General features: G+C 45.2%; 1 protein-coding gene across 1 annotated transcript in view; it reads right to left on the reverse strand.

The window, feature by feature from the left end:
- Window positions 1–623: 623 nt before the first annotated feature.
- The window catches only part of Sgo2 (shugoshin 2), a 23,768-nt gene continuing 8,056 nt past the window's right edge, over window positions 624–16,335 (reverse strand). Inside the window, exons 5-9 of the mRNA XM_005366347.3 lie at window positions 16,135–16,220; window positions 13,059–13,297; window positions 8,973–11,600; window positions 7,175–7,325; window positions 624–849 (exon numbers count right to left, since the gene is read on the reverse strand). Of these exons, the coding sequence (XP_005366404.1) occupies window positions 834–849; window positions 7,175–7,325; window positions 8,973–11,600; window positions 13,059–13,297; window positions 16,135–16,220 (3,120 nt within the window). The 3' untranslated portion in view covers window positions 624–833. The remainder of the gene's footprint in view (window positions 850–7,174; window positions 7,326–8,972; window positions 11,601–13,058; window positions 13,298–16,134; window positions 16,221–16,335) is intronic.

The raw sequence follows: 16,335 nt of genomic DNA on the forward strand, positions 1-16,335 counted from the left end.
TAAGGTCTGGAGAACTAGGATATTAGCTCCTTTCCTGGTTACAGGCACAAATCCCTGACACAAAGTGATTTAAGTGAGTGAGGTTTTCTTCAGGCTGCAGCTGGAAGGGATCAGGTCCACCGTGGTGGAGAAGGCATGGAGCAGGCACGCGAGGTCAGGGTCCCATCTCAGCCACAGTCAGGAAACAAGGTTCATGTTGGTGCCCAGCGCACATGTGACCCCAACCTGTGGGACAGGGCTGCTCTTCCCACCTTTGCTGGTCGGGAAAGCCAGGCACAACAGGCCCAGGGTTTGTCTGCTGCATGACAGCTACCACGGCCTGGGCGCTAACATTACAGATAGAGGAAGTGATCAAGAAGCTGACAGCTAACGAGTATTCCTGAAATCAGCATGGCGGAGGAAATGGTAACAGGCAATAACGTTCAAACCCTCTTTCATCTTCACGTCTCCTCAATGGCTCAAAACAGAAAGCAAGGTATCCTGCTGTACGAGATAACCAATGCAAGCGTGTTTATTTGGCTAAAAGGAAATGAGTTGAACTGCTAAATGACGTTCAGTAAGAATTTAAATTAACAAGTTATGTGATGGCCAATGCTTTTTTTAAAAAAGTTTCCTATTTAAAATATAGTTATTGGATGCACACACACCTCAATGTAAGTATAGACAAACAATAATCCAGGAAAGTCCCCCCAAATAGAAAAGAAAACAACAGAACACTTCTTCATGTAAAAACCAAACGTAATACTCCTTCATGTCTCATGTCTTGATCTTTGTTATGCTTCTGTTCTGCCTTGTGCTTTGAGAACTCAGAAAAGCTAGGATTCATATCTCCTTCATCTTCTCATCTTGCTGCAAAAGAAAAGAAAAGGCAAGATTAGCAATAATGACTTCACGCTAATTATCTCTTTCAGGAAGAACTGAGAAGAAAACCATTTCCAGTAAGCGGTTTCCTTAAACCATAGCTTTGTCCCAAGGATGAGGGGGGCACCGAGATGCCGAGCTTTTCTCTGTAGTTTTTGGCACCTACGATTGTTCTCCTACAAAGAGCACTGGGGGTTTCTACATCAGGTCTCTTTAGCTCAGTGAACCACACTGCGGGTTTTTCTGGGGCTTGCTGTTCTCATTCAACATCCTGGTCACCTTCAAGTGTGCCCTGGCTCTCAGCTCCTACTCTGTATGGCTGCATCATTGCTCCTGCGGAACCGCGAGCTCTCCTGTGTGCGCTGAGGTTTGCGGTGGCTTCTTCTGTTTGTCTGCTGTGCGCCAGCTGTGCGTTTCCCTCAGAACGGCAGCTGTGGGGAATGCATGAGGCCTGAGATGCAGGTGTCCTCCTGCAGGGGACACTCCAGGTCATGGGTCGCTCACCCTCCATCCTAAACTCCACGTCTGCACTTAGCAGATAGCAGACTCCGGAGGGAACCGGAATAGGGACGTAGTATTCACTATAAATTCTCAGAAGTTTGCTCTCCGTTCAGGACTTTTACTCTGCTGCTCTGTTGAGACAGCCCCACTGCACCGAGAGTCTGCACAGACTTCATTTCAGTCCAGCCCTAGGCTTCATTCTGCCCCAGGACTTAAGGCTGGGAATATAGGTCAGGCTCCCCTAGATAGACAGGTGGCTTCCGGTAAAAACCAGCTCCATCTACCTCTCTGGGTTCTTTCTCACCTCACTCTGATCTGAGTCTTTTTCTACTTTAGTGTTCGCTAAAACGTCCAGTTCACTTTTCCATTTCAGTATTTCATCCACATTCCTGTGTTCTCAGAAAGAGGGCTGACCCTGCTCCACAGTGCTGTGGGTGGGGTTAATCTCTTCTCTACATTGCGTGTGCATGCACACGTGTAAGGTGTGTGTGCTTTTCATGAGATGGACGTGTATAGCCTCAGCATGAAAAGACAGAAAAGGCAGGCAGGGAGCAGGTCCCTTCTCTTCCGTAACTCATCTCCAGAGACAATGATGCTACCACTCTGAGTAACTGAATTTGATAAAAATTTTAAACAAAGATCACAATATATTTTCAGGGAAATACTGAATGATAACAACCCAGCTGTGGAAACAGAACACCACAAATGTGTCCGTCTCCAGCAGACACCTCCGCACTTGAGGGCTGGAATGCAGGAGCGGATGGAACAAACATATTTTAAAAATCTTTATCTTTTAAGTTGCAAAGCATTGAAGATGAAAAAGACGTTACAGTAAAATCCACAAACCATAGTGAATATATAACCACGATTTCATATTAAATGAGAACAATTGTCTTTCTGAAACAAAGACCAGACAGAGGAGACAGATGGGGACCCAGTACCACATAGATTTCCCTGCAGCACTTTTAATATAAGGAAGATCGGTCAGAGAACAAGTAAGAGCTGAGGACAGAGAACACCTGGGCCAGGGCCCCAGAATGTCAGGGGCAGGGCCAGGGTGACAACTTCTCACCTACTGCTGGCACGAACTGTAAATACGACAGGATGTTCTGTTACAGCTGCGGGTGCTCTCCCCCAGGACTGATGGGAATGCACATTGGGACGATAAAGAGAGGCAGTGTGGCTGAACCTCACGGGTTTATGAAACCATCTAATCTAAGGCAAAGAATTATACATCACCCCAGGTGGTGAAGTGCTTCTAATGCGGATACGGGATAACAGTTATGAAATTATGTGCTAGAATTGAACAAACAAGAAAATACTTTCAGATAATGAGAACTAGGCTTCTCACTGATTGAGAAATTACAAATTAAGCAAAGGGGAATGCTAAAACAAACCCTGTGGTAATGAATTCAAACCAGAGGTATTAGATCAACTCTAATATATCATGGTTCCATTATATACACCACATACAGAAATATAAAAGCATATGTCTATGTGGATGGTGTATCGGTTTCCTCTGAGATTAGAACAATCCATCCTGCGGGCTCCTTAAACAGGAAGGTAAACGGACTCAGAACAGCCTCAGGAAGTTCCTGAAACTGAGCAGATCCACTAGAGCAGTAGTTCCCACCTGTGGGCCACGGCCCTCGGCACAGGGGTCACCTAAGACCATCGCAGAACACAGACGTTCAGGTATGAAGTAGCAATGACAATAATTTTATGGTGTGGGGGCCACCACAACACAAGGAACTCTATTCAAGGGTCACAGCATTAGGAAGGTTGAGAACCGTGGCATCAGAGTAAGCAATAAAAACGGAGAGTCTCACTCAGATGGAAGGAAGCTAAGCCTCGAAAAGGACTCGCAGATCAGCAGAGCTGCAAAGACTCTGAGACCGCATCTGCCTGGAAGCAGAAACCAGCTGAGCTGTCTGGAAGGGTTAGACCAGTTGAGGCACCTAAAGGACTCTCTCCAGCCTGTTGAGCTATCTGCAGGCTGCTCAGGGAGCTCCTGGTTCCCAGCTCTGTGGGCTTCACCCATGCTCAGTGGGCTTGGTGATGCAGCTGTGTCTGGGTCATTTCTCCTCTGTAAGTAACCCCTTACCCATATAAGCACGTTCTTATAAGTGACCCCACTCAAACTGACGGGTCCATCAAGTTGGACATTGGTGGTATCTGTCTGTTGTGGGCTTCCTATCGGATGTGAATAGATGTGTGGGTGCGTCCCCCAGGAAAGCTGTGTCCCCAACACTGGATTAACAGAGATACATATGCTTCCTAGTGCTGTCTGTGAGAGGGCCCAGCCACAATCCCTGGATAGACGGAGTTGAGCCAGGACACCCACAATCCCCTCTACTGGCATTCATGCCTTTATGTAAGCCCTTCCAGATGGTGACGGGAGGAACAGTGATTTGTGTCCAACCATGGGTGACACGGGTGAGAGAGAGGTCGTCTCACTTCTGAGAGCATATTTCACAGAAAAGACGCTCTCACTGGAAGGTTCTGCTGTAGACTCTTTCTATAGCTCTGAGCCTTGTGGGAGAGGGAGGCTGGAGGTGAGAACAGTCCAGGGCCAAGATCAAGATGAGGAAAGTCTCCCGACAACATCTGTTAGGAGATCCTCAGAGAAGATCCAGTCTCTCTGACACCCTGATTGTGGTACTATAAAGCCCTAAGCCGAACCCCCATGAAGCCACGCCCAGAGTCTGAGAAATGATAGTAGGTGCTGTCTTCTCAGCTAGATTTACGGTGATGCTGTGCAGAATAGACAGGAAGACAGTACCACACAGTGTCAGCCATGAGCACACGGAGGGCATCATCTGATCCCAGGCCAGGGCAGGAAGAACATTATGATGACTGAACACTGTGTGGTCAGACGGCAATGGACAGGTCAGAAGAGGAAGACGCCTTGTTGATGGAAATCAGAGGCAATTCTGAGGGCTCCTGATGCCAGAGTGGGGATCACGCGAGTAACGAAGTAAAGATGGACCACGTTGGATTCCAACTAGAATATAACAGCAGCTATTGGTTCGCCTCACCGTGTCAATATTAAGAAAGAAAGGATACTATTTCCTCAGAGAAGCAGAACAGAAACTCAGCGATGCTCTCACGCATCATACTGGAATGATTTCAAGCAAACCCTACTAAAAATATTAAAATCACTAAGCAAAATTTTGTGGAACAGGATGTATGTACTCAAAGCATCTCCCCCAATCCTTAAGGAAAAAATAAAATTTTTACACCGTAGAAACCCAGCAGGTCAGATCAAGATGAGCCTTCCCTGCTAGTGGAACAGACCGACATAGCGAAGCCCTGACATGTTGCGCCGAGGATGTGTCCTTCGTGTGAACTCATTCAGAAAAGCATCACACGTGTAATTATGAGAACAAACAGGAACAATCCCCAAGCCTCAATTTGTGGATATTCTAACAAAATAACTGACCTGCGATCTTCAAGTGCCAGGAGAACAAAAGGACTAGGGAACCGGCAGGTGGAGTAGGGTAAGGAGAAACAGAGGCTGAATGAAACACAGGGCACAGACGAGTCCTAATGCAGAGAAAGGCCATGAGCCTTGTGCAATTGGCCAGTAAGTACACGGAGAGATGCTCGGCAACCCTGCTCACCAGAGCTTCACAGAGAGGCTAGAACCAGAGAGCCAAACAGGCGATGAGCGTGAAAGGAACTGGATTCTAACACAGGGTAGCAATGTAAAACAGTCTGGCTCCATACACAATTTCCAGCCTGGGTGTAAGATCAGAGAGAAATCAAAACACGGCCGTGCGAGCATTTACACACCACCTTCCAGACCGCATCGTTCCTGACAGTGGGAACGACAGGAAAGAGAAATGAACAAAGGTCCGGTCCAATCCCAATAACGGGGGAGCGGGACTGTGGTCTGGACACACAGCAAAACGCTGTTCATAGAGCACAGGACGAATGCTTGCTCATCTACCACATGGAGGAGCCCAGAAAACCCTGTGGTAGCGGAGTAAGCCAGTCTCAGGTCTAGATACGATTGTGCGCACACACGTCCAGAACAGAGGTGGCTACAGCTAGGAAGTAGAACAGTTAACTCCAGCTAGAAGGTGCACAGAGGACAAGATTCCTTTCTCGGATAAGGAAATGTTCTAAATTGAGTGTAGCAGTGGCTGTGCATACTTGTGAGAGGGTTTTCGTGGTGGTGTTCAGAACTGAATCCACGGCAAGGGCTCACACTCAAGTTTGCCCTGCATCCCTTATCTGTGTGCATTTAAAAACCCCTGGCCCTTCCTTCCCATCTCACCCTCTGTGGAGTACTGCCACCTGCTGGTTCCTGCTTGGAAACGCCTGACAGAATCATCAGGGTTTGACAGGAGGAGCAAACACTGAAATGACCCAAAGGACATTTTGTGATCATTTTCTCCAGCTTATGGAAAATATTTGTACACAATAGGATTTTTTTTTGAGAATTTTGAGAAAAAACTGATTTTATGAGATAGGCTACTTGACTTAGTTTTAAAAACCTGAGATTTCTGAACAAAACAATGTCAACAGTCATGGGGTATCTTTATGGGAATGAAGGAAAGAGTGGTTGTTAGATGGCAGTAAGAATTGATAGTTTGTGAGCTACAGCCTCATGCAAGCAGGGCGAGGTCTACCCTGAGCTGTAACCCAGTCCTGCCGCATCCTACTGCGGTAACTTGGTTAAGAAATTCCTGAGGGCTGGAGAGATGGCTCAGCGGTTAAGAGCATTGCCTGCTCTTCCAAAGGTCCTGAGTTCAATTCCCAGAAACCAACATGGTGGCTCACAACCATCTGAAATGAGATCTGATGCCCTCTTCTGGCCTGCAGGCAGACACACAAACAGAACATTGTATACATAATAAATAAATATTAAAAAAAAAAAAAAGAAATCCCTGAGTGTGCGCGCGTGTGTGCATGCAAGCGTGTATGTAAGAGGGAGAGAGTACATACATATGAGTGTGCACATGTGTATGTGCGTGTGCCTGTGCGTGTGTAGACCCAGATGGACGTCAGTGTCAAGACGCCTTCCTTGGCTGGCTCTCTCTGAGCTGGGGTCTCCCACTGAACTTAGATCCGCTAGACCGGCTGGCCAGCAAGCACGGGGACCCTGCTGTCTGCCCCTCCCTCTCCAGGGCTGGGAGGACAGGCGCACGCTGCCCCGCCTGACTTGTACGCGATTTCTGGGGCTCTGAACTCAGGTCCTCGTGTGTCTTCTAGCTCTTTACTGATGAAGTCATCTCTCCGGCCCCAGAAAAACCTTATTCTTTAAAGACAAACACAGAAGTGTTGTGTGAATGAAATCACTCAGCATCAGAGACCTGCTTTAGAAGCACAGCTGAATCAAACCCAGCACACTGTCAATGACTACTAAAGCTGGGGGGGGGGGGCCTGGGTAAAGTGGCTACAAGTCTTTCTCTGCTAGTGTACGTTTACAGTGGAAAAAATTAAGAAAAAAAATTGTTTCTCTTCAGGACCAGAGGAAATATAAGCCACACTGACTTCTAGGGTGCAACGCAGGAAATAAATATGGGTAATAGCTATGAAAACAGTGGTTGGTAAATTGTATTTCAACAAATATAAAAAAAATAGCTACCAATTAAAGTTTCTAAAATGACAGTAGTAAGATGGAAACTAACTGAAACTAATTTAATTTCAAACCAGAGCTGAAAGAGAAAGGAGAAGAAGTTTCATTTTGATGGCATCTCTCCCAAGTTCATCCTGCGTACACATGAGCATGTTTCAGGAGTGTTCAACACTAATCCAGGCCAAGTGCTTCTCGAAGTACAGTGACAAGCCCTGCCACACTTGCCTTACGAGGTTCGGCTCTCTCAGGTTGAGAGGGGCGCACTGCCTTTTCCTTCTCGTCTGCTCTGCAGCCTGCTCTTCGGACCCGTTCTTGGGGTTAGCGGGGTTGCTTGACACAGAACTGGTGTCCACCAACTCCGGGAAAATTCCTCTACCTGAAAGGAATATTTTCACAAATATTTGTAAAAGCATATATAAAAATATGGAAATAAGTATGAAGTAAATAAATACAGTTGGCCTAGCAAAGAGAACACATTTTAAGACATAAAATTCATTCTGTAAGGAAAATGGGCTTACTCACTTAGGGTTCTCACACTGTGACAGAGACCCCGGTCATAAACACCTTGGGCGGGGCAGGGCAGGGCCTACTTCACTCACAGTCCATCACGGGAGGCTTCAGGGCAGAAACATGGAGGCGGGAGCACATGCAGAGGCCATGAGGGCGCTGACTACTGGCTTGCTCCTCTTTGTTCAGCCTGCTTTCTTATAGGACCCAAAACCAGCAGCCCAGGGAGGCCACTACCAACAACAACAACGGACTGGGCCCTCACCATCAATCACACTACCAACAACAACAACGGACTGGGCCCTCACCATCAATCACACTACCAACAACAACAACGGATTGGGCCCTCACCATCAATCACTAATCAAGAAACTACAATTTAGGTTTGCCTACAGAAGGCATTGTCTCAGCTGGGAGTCCCTTACACAACTGACTCCAGCTTAGCCAGCACACCACTAACAAGGGCTGCAATGTTGCAGCTCTAAAACACAAAAGTTCTTCATGTTCAACCCTTCCTAAACCTACAGCAATCTGCACACTCATTCACACACACAGCTCTGGCTACTCGGTGTGAGTGTCACCTTGGGGCAGACAAAGAGGAGTTATTCTTCTAACACATCCTACCACCCGGACTCTTGTGACTCTTTTACCTAGGGCCCCTTTTATCTAGACTAGCCTTAGCCTATAAATTCCAGTGTTATATAGACACACTGAAATGTTGGTCCCAAGTAGAAAAACTTTTACATACAAATGTCTAATGCTACAAAATCTTACAAACTCTTTGATGACAAAGAAAATCTTTATGACTGGGCTTTCAGGAAGAAGTGGGGTAAGTAGTTTTATATAAAGCATGATTATAGTATATGTTTAAAGATCCATAATGGTAAATGGTGACAGCCAGTTTCAGCAAATTTTCTCCCATTGTTGTATTTGGTTATTGGTAATAACTGTTATTTTTATAAGCAGGGTTAAACAAAAGTAAACACTAATGCTGAAAGTCTTGACAACCCATCGGAGTCTACAGTGCGGCCTCCATGATCATCTCTGCAGCTCACTGTCTGCTTTATAAACCACTTCCCGCACACTGCGCGGAGACCCTTACATCTCTGTGTGCCCACCCTGCGGGGAGGAGCGGTCTAACTGCTGCTCTGACCACACGAACTGAAGGCAGCTGGACCAAGCCCCACCTTCCCAAACTCACAGTTTCCCTCTCTAGAATAAATTCAGTGCAATTAACCACAAGCATTTACGACATTTAATCCCCTTCCAACACACGAAGAGGGGTGTGATCCGCCCAACACCATCATTAGATAACGCCTAGGAAAGCCTGAATCGGGTTTTAGATGCAAATGTGCAAGAGACTCTGTTACCCTTCTCAACGTACAAACCTTTTATTTCTTCTGCTTCCATATGTGCAGTCATATACTGCTTTAAAATTTTTGCAAAACTGCCCATTTCAAAAGAAAATACACCAGTGGTCAAGTGAAAAGAACATAACTCTAAAACCTCGGCCTACCTATTCCGGACTTCTGCGGTCTGTGGCAGCTTTTCTGAGTCCTCTCCTTTGTCTTGTCAGGAGCAGGCCCGCCTGCTGCAAAGATGCTCGCACTCTCCAGGAAGGAGCTCCCTTCCATCAGCAGAGTTTTACAGGAAGTTGTCGTCAGAGGCAGTGAGCTCTCCCACATGTCATCGAAGGAAGAATTCTTCATGTTAGATGAGCGCATCTGAGATAAAGGCTTCAACGCCTTTGGGCAGAAGTCCAGTTTATTCTTGGCAATTTTCCCATCCTCCAAGTAGTTTTCCTTATCGGCCTGCTGGGAGTCGCCTGACTTTGTGTGGTCAGTGCTGACTGTCATTTCCACCGCCCCATGGGTATCTGAAGGAAGAGCTAGAGGCCTCTTTCTTTTCTTTGATTTGGATGTCACTCTATCTCCTCTTTTGGCTGGGCAGCTTCCTCCTTTGGCCACGCCCAAAGAGCCAGCATCTCCCAGTGCAAGCACAGCGCTCTCTTCCTGGCTCTTTGGTGGGTTAGTGGGCTCTCCGGGACCAGCATCTGGTTCTCCGGGACCAGCATCTGGTTCTCCGGGACCAGCATCTGTTCCGTTCCAGCCCTGGGGTGACCCAGACTCCAAGGCGACAGACTGCTGTGAGAAACCTGGAAGCTGCGAAGTACGTTCGCTCTTCCCTCCTGTCAAGATGTTCTCCGCTCTGCCTGCAAAGTCTCTCTGCTTTTTAACTAATACACACGGATCTGGGATTGGCTCGTCATTTCCCTCTTTATCACTCGTGATTCCTGCAGGGTAGGAACTCGTAACAACTTGGTCTTTGACACAGCTCTTAAAGCCATTTACGCCTGCATTAGTGTTCTCATGTAGCTGGCTCATTTGAGAAACAATTTCTGATTTATTGACCTTCTGGCAGACCTTCTTATTTAATGGGTCATGCACACTTCCTTCATCATTTTCATGCATTTGGTTGGTTTTAGAAATTATTTCTGTCTTTCGAAGTGCCTTTTGTCTAGGCTTCTTATCTTCTTTTGCGTCCTTGTGACTAGCAGGTGGCATCTCGTGGTCGTGCGCTCTCATCCCCGGGAGTGTGTGAGTCTTATGCTCATATAACTTTGCACTATCTTTGTTACAAATGGCGGGCACTTCAAATTTACTAAAATCTTTTAAGGTTCTGGGGATGTCTTTATCCTTTTGAGGTAAGAAAGACTCGTCCATTTCTGAACAATGACCACCTCCATCATTACTAAAATTATTCACCCTGGAGATTACTTCTGTCTTGCGATTTACCTTGTGCCTAGGGATCCTGCTAACATGGGACTCTATCCGAGCAGGGTGCACACTGGTGGTTTGCTTGGACAAATCCAGAACATTCTGCACCTGACAGTCATGTAAGCTTCCATTGTTTCCTGTGACAAGTGAAGGCGCTTCTAACTCGTCTGCAGCGTCATCGGCTGCACGGGTGGACTCTTTACTCGCTGGGGTTTGGAGGGGGACGTCCTTGTCAGTATCCTCATATATTTGGGTCATACTAGAAATTATTTTTGTCCTCCGATTTATTTTCGGCTTAGGATTACTTAGCTTGGACTGAATTTGCTGCACACTGACCAACTTTTTCAAGTCCAAAATAGTCTGGGTCTCAAAGTCGCATACAGTTTTGCTATCTTTCGTGGAAAGATCAGCTCTTTGGAATTCATTCGCAACATCTAGCTTTTCAGAACTGGTCTCTTCGTCCTTTTGGTTTGAATATAAATGATCCTTTTCTGAGTTACGAATCACAAATGTCTGTCGAGAAGGCTTATTTCTATTACAATGTGGGGCGTTCTGACATTGATCAAACTCACTACCTTGAAGGAGTCTGACTGAACTTGGAGAGAAAGGGTGTGTTTCCTCTTGCTCACCTGTCGCACGCCTTTGCTTCCTCTTTTTATTTTGGATGGTCTCTTGATCCAAGCTGCTCGGGAGGGTTATTTCCTTCAGCATGTTTGCCTGAGGTGGCTCAGTATCGGCAATACAATTTGGATCTTCCGAGTCCCCTCTGCCACCTAAGACAACAGAGCCTCCTTCTGGTCCGTTTTCCGTCTTTCCCTCAGCACCCATTTCTGAACTACCTTTACATTTTCTCTTGGCTCTTTCTCTCCTTTTGTCAGAGCTTGGATCTTTTACTTTTCTGAACGCTTCCTTTCCACAATCTGTCTTTTTCTTCCTTTGATTTTTATTGCTTTTTGAAATTACAATGATTTTGTTCACTTCACTGGCAGTTAAATCCATGTCGGCGTTTTCGTACACAGATTCTTGCAACTGAAACCCATGGGTGTTCCTCACTGTGGCCGTGGGCTGTGTCTGAGGGTCGCCGGCAGCCTCAGAAGGGAAGCGGGGAGAACACTGTGTTTCTCTTTGCGTTTTACTACTGGTTTCACTAGCACAACCATTTATCTCAACGTCCCAGTTGAACCCTGGACTGGACATCTGTGGGTAACCTGAGTCTGTGCCGTGCAGATTCTCTGCAGAAGACCCGCGCTTTCTCCTCTCAGTCACATTGTTAAGTGACGGCTTTTCCCTGCTGAGGCAGGAAGATGGCGCAGTTTTCATCTCACTCAGAGAACTCTTAGGGCTTTGGTCTGAGTCATCACGGCTTTCTGCAAAATAAAGAAATATAAAAGTAAGTATGCTACAGTAAACAAAACATACTTGGCTATTGCCGAGAGGACTTCTGCTAAGCCGTTCTTCTCAGATCCTTGTATTATCCAGAACTCACGCTGACCACAGTTAGTCCCGGTAGCCAAGTTCCTAGAAGCTGTGCTGGCGCCACTGTTGGGCACACGCCATCCTAATCCTGAGCAAGGTGCGGCTGTGTCCATTCTCATGGATGTGAGGTAAAGGGGGATGTGGGAGCGCTCCATTATCCTAGTTAATGTTTCTCAGCAGGCTCTGAGCTCAACAGTTAGGGTTCCGTGATCCAGTCTGAAAATCTCCAGCCAATCTGTGAGCACCGCAGACTACAGCCTAGGACCGTCAATCAGGAAGACGTGTAAATGGAATCTTCTCAGTGAGTCAGGATCAAGCTCATTAGCACGATCAGTCTCGTTTCTGGCGCTCTGACTAAACAGACACTAGCACTTAGGGGAGTTTATTCAGCTCACAGCTCTTGTTACAGTTCACCCCCGCCAGGAAGTCAAAGCAGCAGGAACGTATGGAGAAGAGTGGGTGGAGGATCACTCGCACTCAGCCTCCTCCACTTGAGAGGTCAAGCATTGCCTACCTGGGGAATGGCGCCACCTACAGGGGACGAGTCCTCCCAACTCAATACAACCAAAACAATCCTCCACAGACCTGCCATGGGCAACCCTCCTCACAGGCAATCTCTCACTGAGATTACCTCTCCAGGGCCCTAGATTGGCAACTAAAACTTATCATCATAACCAGTAACTGGTTGTGATTAAAAAAGTCACTATATCCACCTACACCCCCACTTTTCAGATCCACAAAAAGGATTAGATAAGACTAAATCAATGTAGTAGTGTTTTTCAAATCACGATAAACAAAGTGGAAGTCTGAGTCCTGCTCATTTTTCAAGACTGCTTCCAGACTAACAGTCTTAGGTCTCAGAGGATGTGACATTTGTGGAGCTTCTTTCTTCTGGTTGAAATTTTCACCAGCAGTTTTAAGTGTTAGAAGTTGGAAAGTACAAGTTAGTAATGCAAGAGACCTGGCTGACTGTGGCGGTCTGAACATGATTGGCCCATAGTCTCAGGGTGTGGACCTATGAGGTGTGGCCTTGTTGGAGAAGCGTATCACTGTGGGGGTGGGCTCTAGGTCTCCTATGCTCAAGATACGGCTCAGTGACACAGTTCACTTCCGGTTGTCTACTTCTCCAGCTGCCATGCTCCCTGCCACGATGATGACGGGCTAAACCTCTGAAACCATAAGCCACCACCTCAGTGACATGTCTTCCTTTATTAGAGTTGCCTTAGTCAGGGTGTCTCTTCAGAGCTGTCGAAACCGGAACTAAGACACCAACTCAGGAGCTTTTTAGACATTGTTGTCTTCAAGAAAGTCTGATGAACAACTACATAAAGTCTCTAAAACAATCCTACCTTTAGGATGAACATCAACACTAGAAGAAGTTCGTTCTGAATAACTGGAGACACATGGATTCTGGTTATCTTCCTTGGGAAGCAATACTTCCAAGTCACACTGGCGTAAGGACAAAGATTGTCCTGAGAGCGAGGAGGTGACGTCAGGTGACGTTTTTGATGCAATTCTGCTGTAACACTTTGTTCTCCATTCATCACCATCACCATCATCATCGTCATTTTCTGAAGTTAATGGAACCCTAAAGGCAAGTGAAAAATCAGACAAGAAATTCTGTGTTTTATAAAAATCGTATAGAAAAAAAAAGATACCATTGTACATCTGCCAATAATCTGACCTGTTTCTTAGAAGAAAAGCAAAAATTATGTGAAGAAAGAGAAAACAGTGATAAGCAAAACATAGGGATTATTAAAGAACTGGGATAGCAGCTGGAGTGATGGCCGAGCAGCTAAGAAAAGGTACTGCTCATCCCGCGGACACGAGTGTGGTTCCCTCCACCCAGGCTGGGCTACTCCTGTTCCAGAAGGATCTGTCTCCAGTCTGCATGAATTAAAGATAATAAAATATGCTAAAAGAAATGAGATACAATCTAAATTTCTCTGCAGGAAAACTTAGATAACTTTCCTCAAGGTCTTAAAGAAAAATAATCCTTTATGATATACTTCCAGAAAACAGAATTCGTATCAATCAGCGCTACAAAAATACCTAACCCTGAAAAATAATTGCAATAAAAAAATTATGAATAATTTTCATTGTAACACACATGCAAGCACCTTTAAACAACAACTATGTGTCTGTGATTCAGAAAAACAATGCAATGGAGGATTAATATTTAAAAATCGATCACTGAGAGACACAGCCCAGCATATCAGCGTATTTGCTGTGCAAAGCCTGAAGACCTGAGTTCAATTCCTAGAACCCATTACAGAGAGATTCCACAAAGCTGTCCTGACATCCGCAGACACGTCATGTGTACAAACACACACACTAATGGTAATGAACCAATCATTGTATTCCGTTACAGAGAGATTCCACAAAGCTGTCCTGACATCCGCAGACACGTCATGTGTACAAACACACACACTAATGGTAATGAACCAATCATTGGATTCCGCTACACGATTAGGAAATGTAAAAGTCACTGCACTAATAGAGAAAAGTCGCCTTTTCAACAGTGAGAGGAAAAGCCCCCGTTTAACTCCGCAGCTCATGAAGAAACTCTCACTAACTAGCAACAAAGGAACTTTATCCGTGTTTTGTTTCCTGAGACAGCTGACTGTGCAGACTGACTGACTGCACTTTATTAGTTATAATTGGACTCTTTAGATGATGGAGAAGTAAGAAATGGAAGAATCCTTTAAAGAGGAGTTAAAAACTTGACAAATAGGAAATCTGAATGCCCTTGTTAGTAATGAAATGGGATATTGTCAAAAAACTTTTGACAAAAAACAAAAAACAAACAAACAAGAAACCCAACAACTGCAGGCATAGGCCCAGTGAGGTAAAGTGGCTGCTATGTGAACGCAGTGGAAGGAAGGAAATGACCATTTAATGTTGTCCTCTGACCTCTGTACAAGCTCTGTGCACACACTAGCCACACATACAGAGACACGCTCACAAACACAGACACACACACACCATACACACTGTAATAGTGAATGCATGGAAAAAAACCAAACAGCTGTGGGCTTAGATAACTCTGGCTAGTTTTTAGCTTGCCTTGAACTTGTGACATTTCCCTCAGTCTGGACCTTTGTTGGTCTGATTGTACTGACTGTAATCTGACTGTACCCTCTCCGGGGCTGCGATTACAGGCAGGCACCACCACAGCTGGCTGAATATGAATATATTCGAAACAATAAATGCCTAACAGCCAGTGTATGCTTGAAAAAAATAAAGGTACGGACAATACAATTTACTATTTTAAAAATACAATAATAAAATGTACTGGTAGAAAGCGGTATAAATACAGATAATAGATAAATTGACAGAATGAACTAGAATAAATAAATAGGAAGTGAGATAAGTGATCTGACAGGAGGCTTCTTTTTTCTCCTGTGGTATAGGATATTTCATATCTAAACACGTTTTCCTGTTTAATGTTTTCATTACAATGCGAAGGTTCCCCTTCAATCTACCCAATGTACAACTATAATTCTACTGATGCTTCTTGAAATCACCTTCTAATTTTCTGCTCTGTACAGGAGTAGTATATGCACATCTACCCACATACACTAAGACCTTTACATAAGGCAGTTCATGACTATGTACAGGAGCAGTATACGTGCATCTACCCACACACACTAAGACCTTTACACAAGGCAGTTCATGACTATGTACAGGAATAGTATACGCGCATCCACCACACACACTAAGACCTTTACACAAGGCAATGCATGACTATGTATGCACTATGTAATACACAGGGTTTGTAATACTTCAACACAGATAAAAGCATACACTGATGAAGCCATACACCAGAGACACCGAGTGAAGCAGACGAAGATCCGGCCACTGCTGTCCACTCTCACCTCACTCAGCCTCAGTGTTTACTGTGCAATATGTCAGGGTTGAAACTGGGTACTTTGATGACTTGTAACCAATAATCAAAAACAGGAAAAGACTTTAGAGAAGAGAATATCCAAAATGAGAGTTAATCTCACAGGTTAAGACGTGATGTTAAAAGTGGAAAGAGTTATTTGCTAAGAGAGGAGGAAAGAAAAAAAGAGTCCAGAAGAAAGGTTAAACTACTATAGAAGAACTTAGTTATCTGCATTTGGGGACAAAGTTTCCCCAGAGCCCCGAAGACAGAGTCTAACGAGACACCACACACAGCTCCCATTTCCACCTGAGTAGCACAGCCACAGGCTGACCAAGAGAACAGGGTTTCATGAAGCCAGGGCCATTCGAGCCCAGGTAACACATGAGTATGTCTAATTCAACAAAGCAACGTAACAAACTATCTACAGCTGTTTTTCTGGTTTAGGATGTGAGTAAACAAAACACTTGAAGCCCAACCTAGCATCTTCTAAGGCAGAAACATATAAGTCGGTATCTAACCAAATTTTAAACAATTACCTTGCAAATGGAAGATGCGTGGACTTGCTTTGCTTACTGATCCTTTTCCTCTTCCTAGCTGACAGGAAAAAAGGACTCTGATGGAACTGTTTGTGAATAAGACAGAGAAAATGGTGAAAGAGTTGACCATCTCAACCTTGTCATTAAAATAGCAAGCTATACCAGGAAACCAACAGGGACAATAGCAAAATAGCTCCCTTA

The sequence above is a fragment of the Microtus ochrogaster genome, unplaced genomic scaffold, assembly GCF_000317375.1.
Source record: "Microtus ochrogaster isolate Prairie Vole_2 unplaced genomic scaffold, MicOch1.0 UNK8, whole genome shotgun sequence".
Taxonomy (NCBI): Eukaryota; Metazoa; Chordata; class Mammalia; order Rodentia; family Cricetidae; genus Microtus; species Microtus ochrogaster.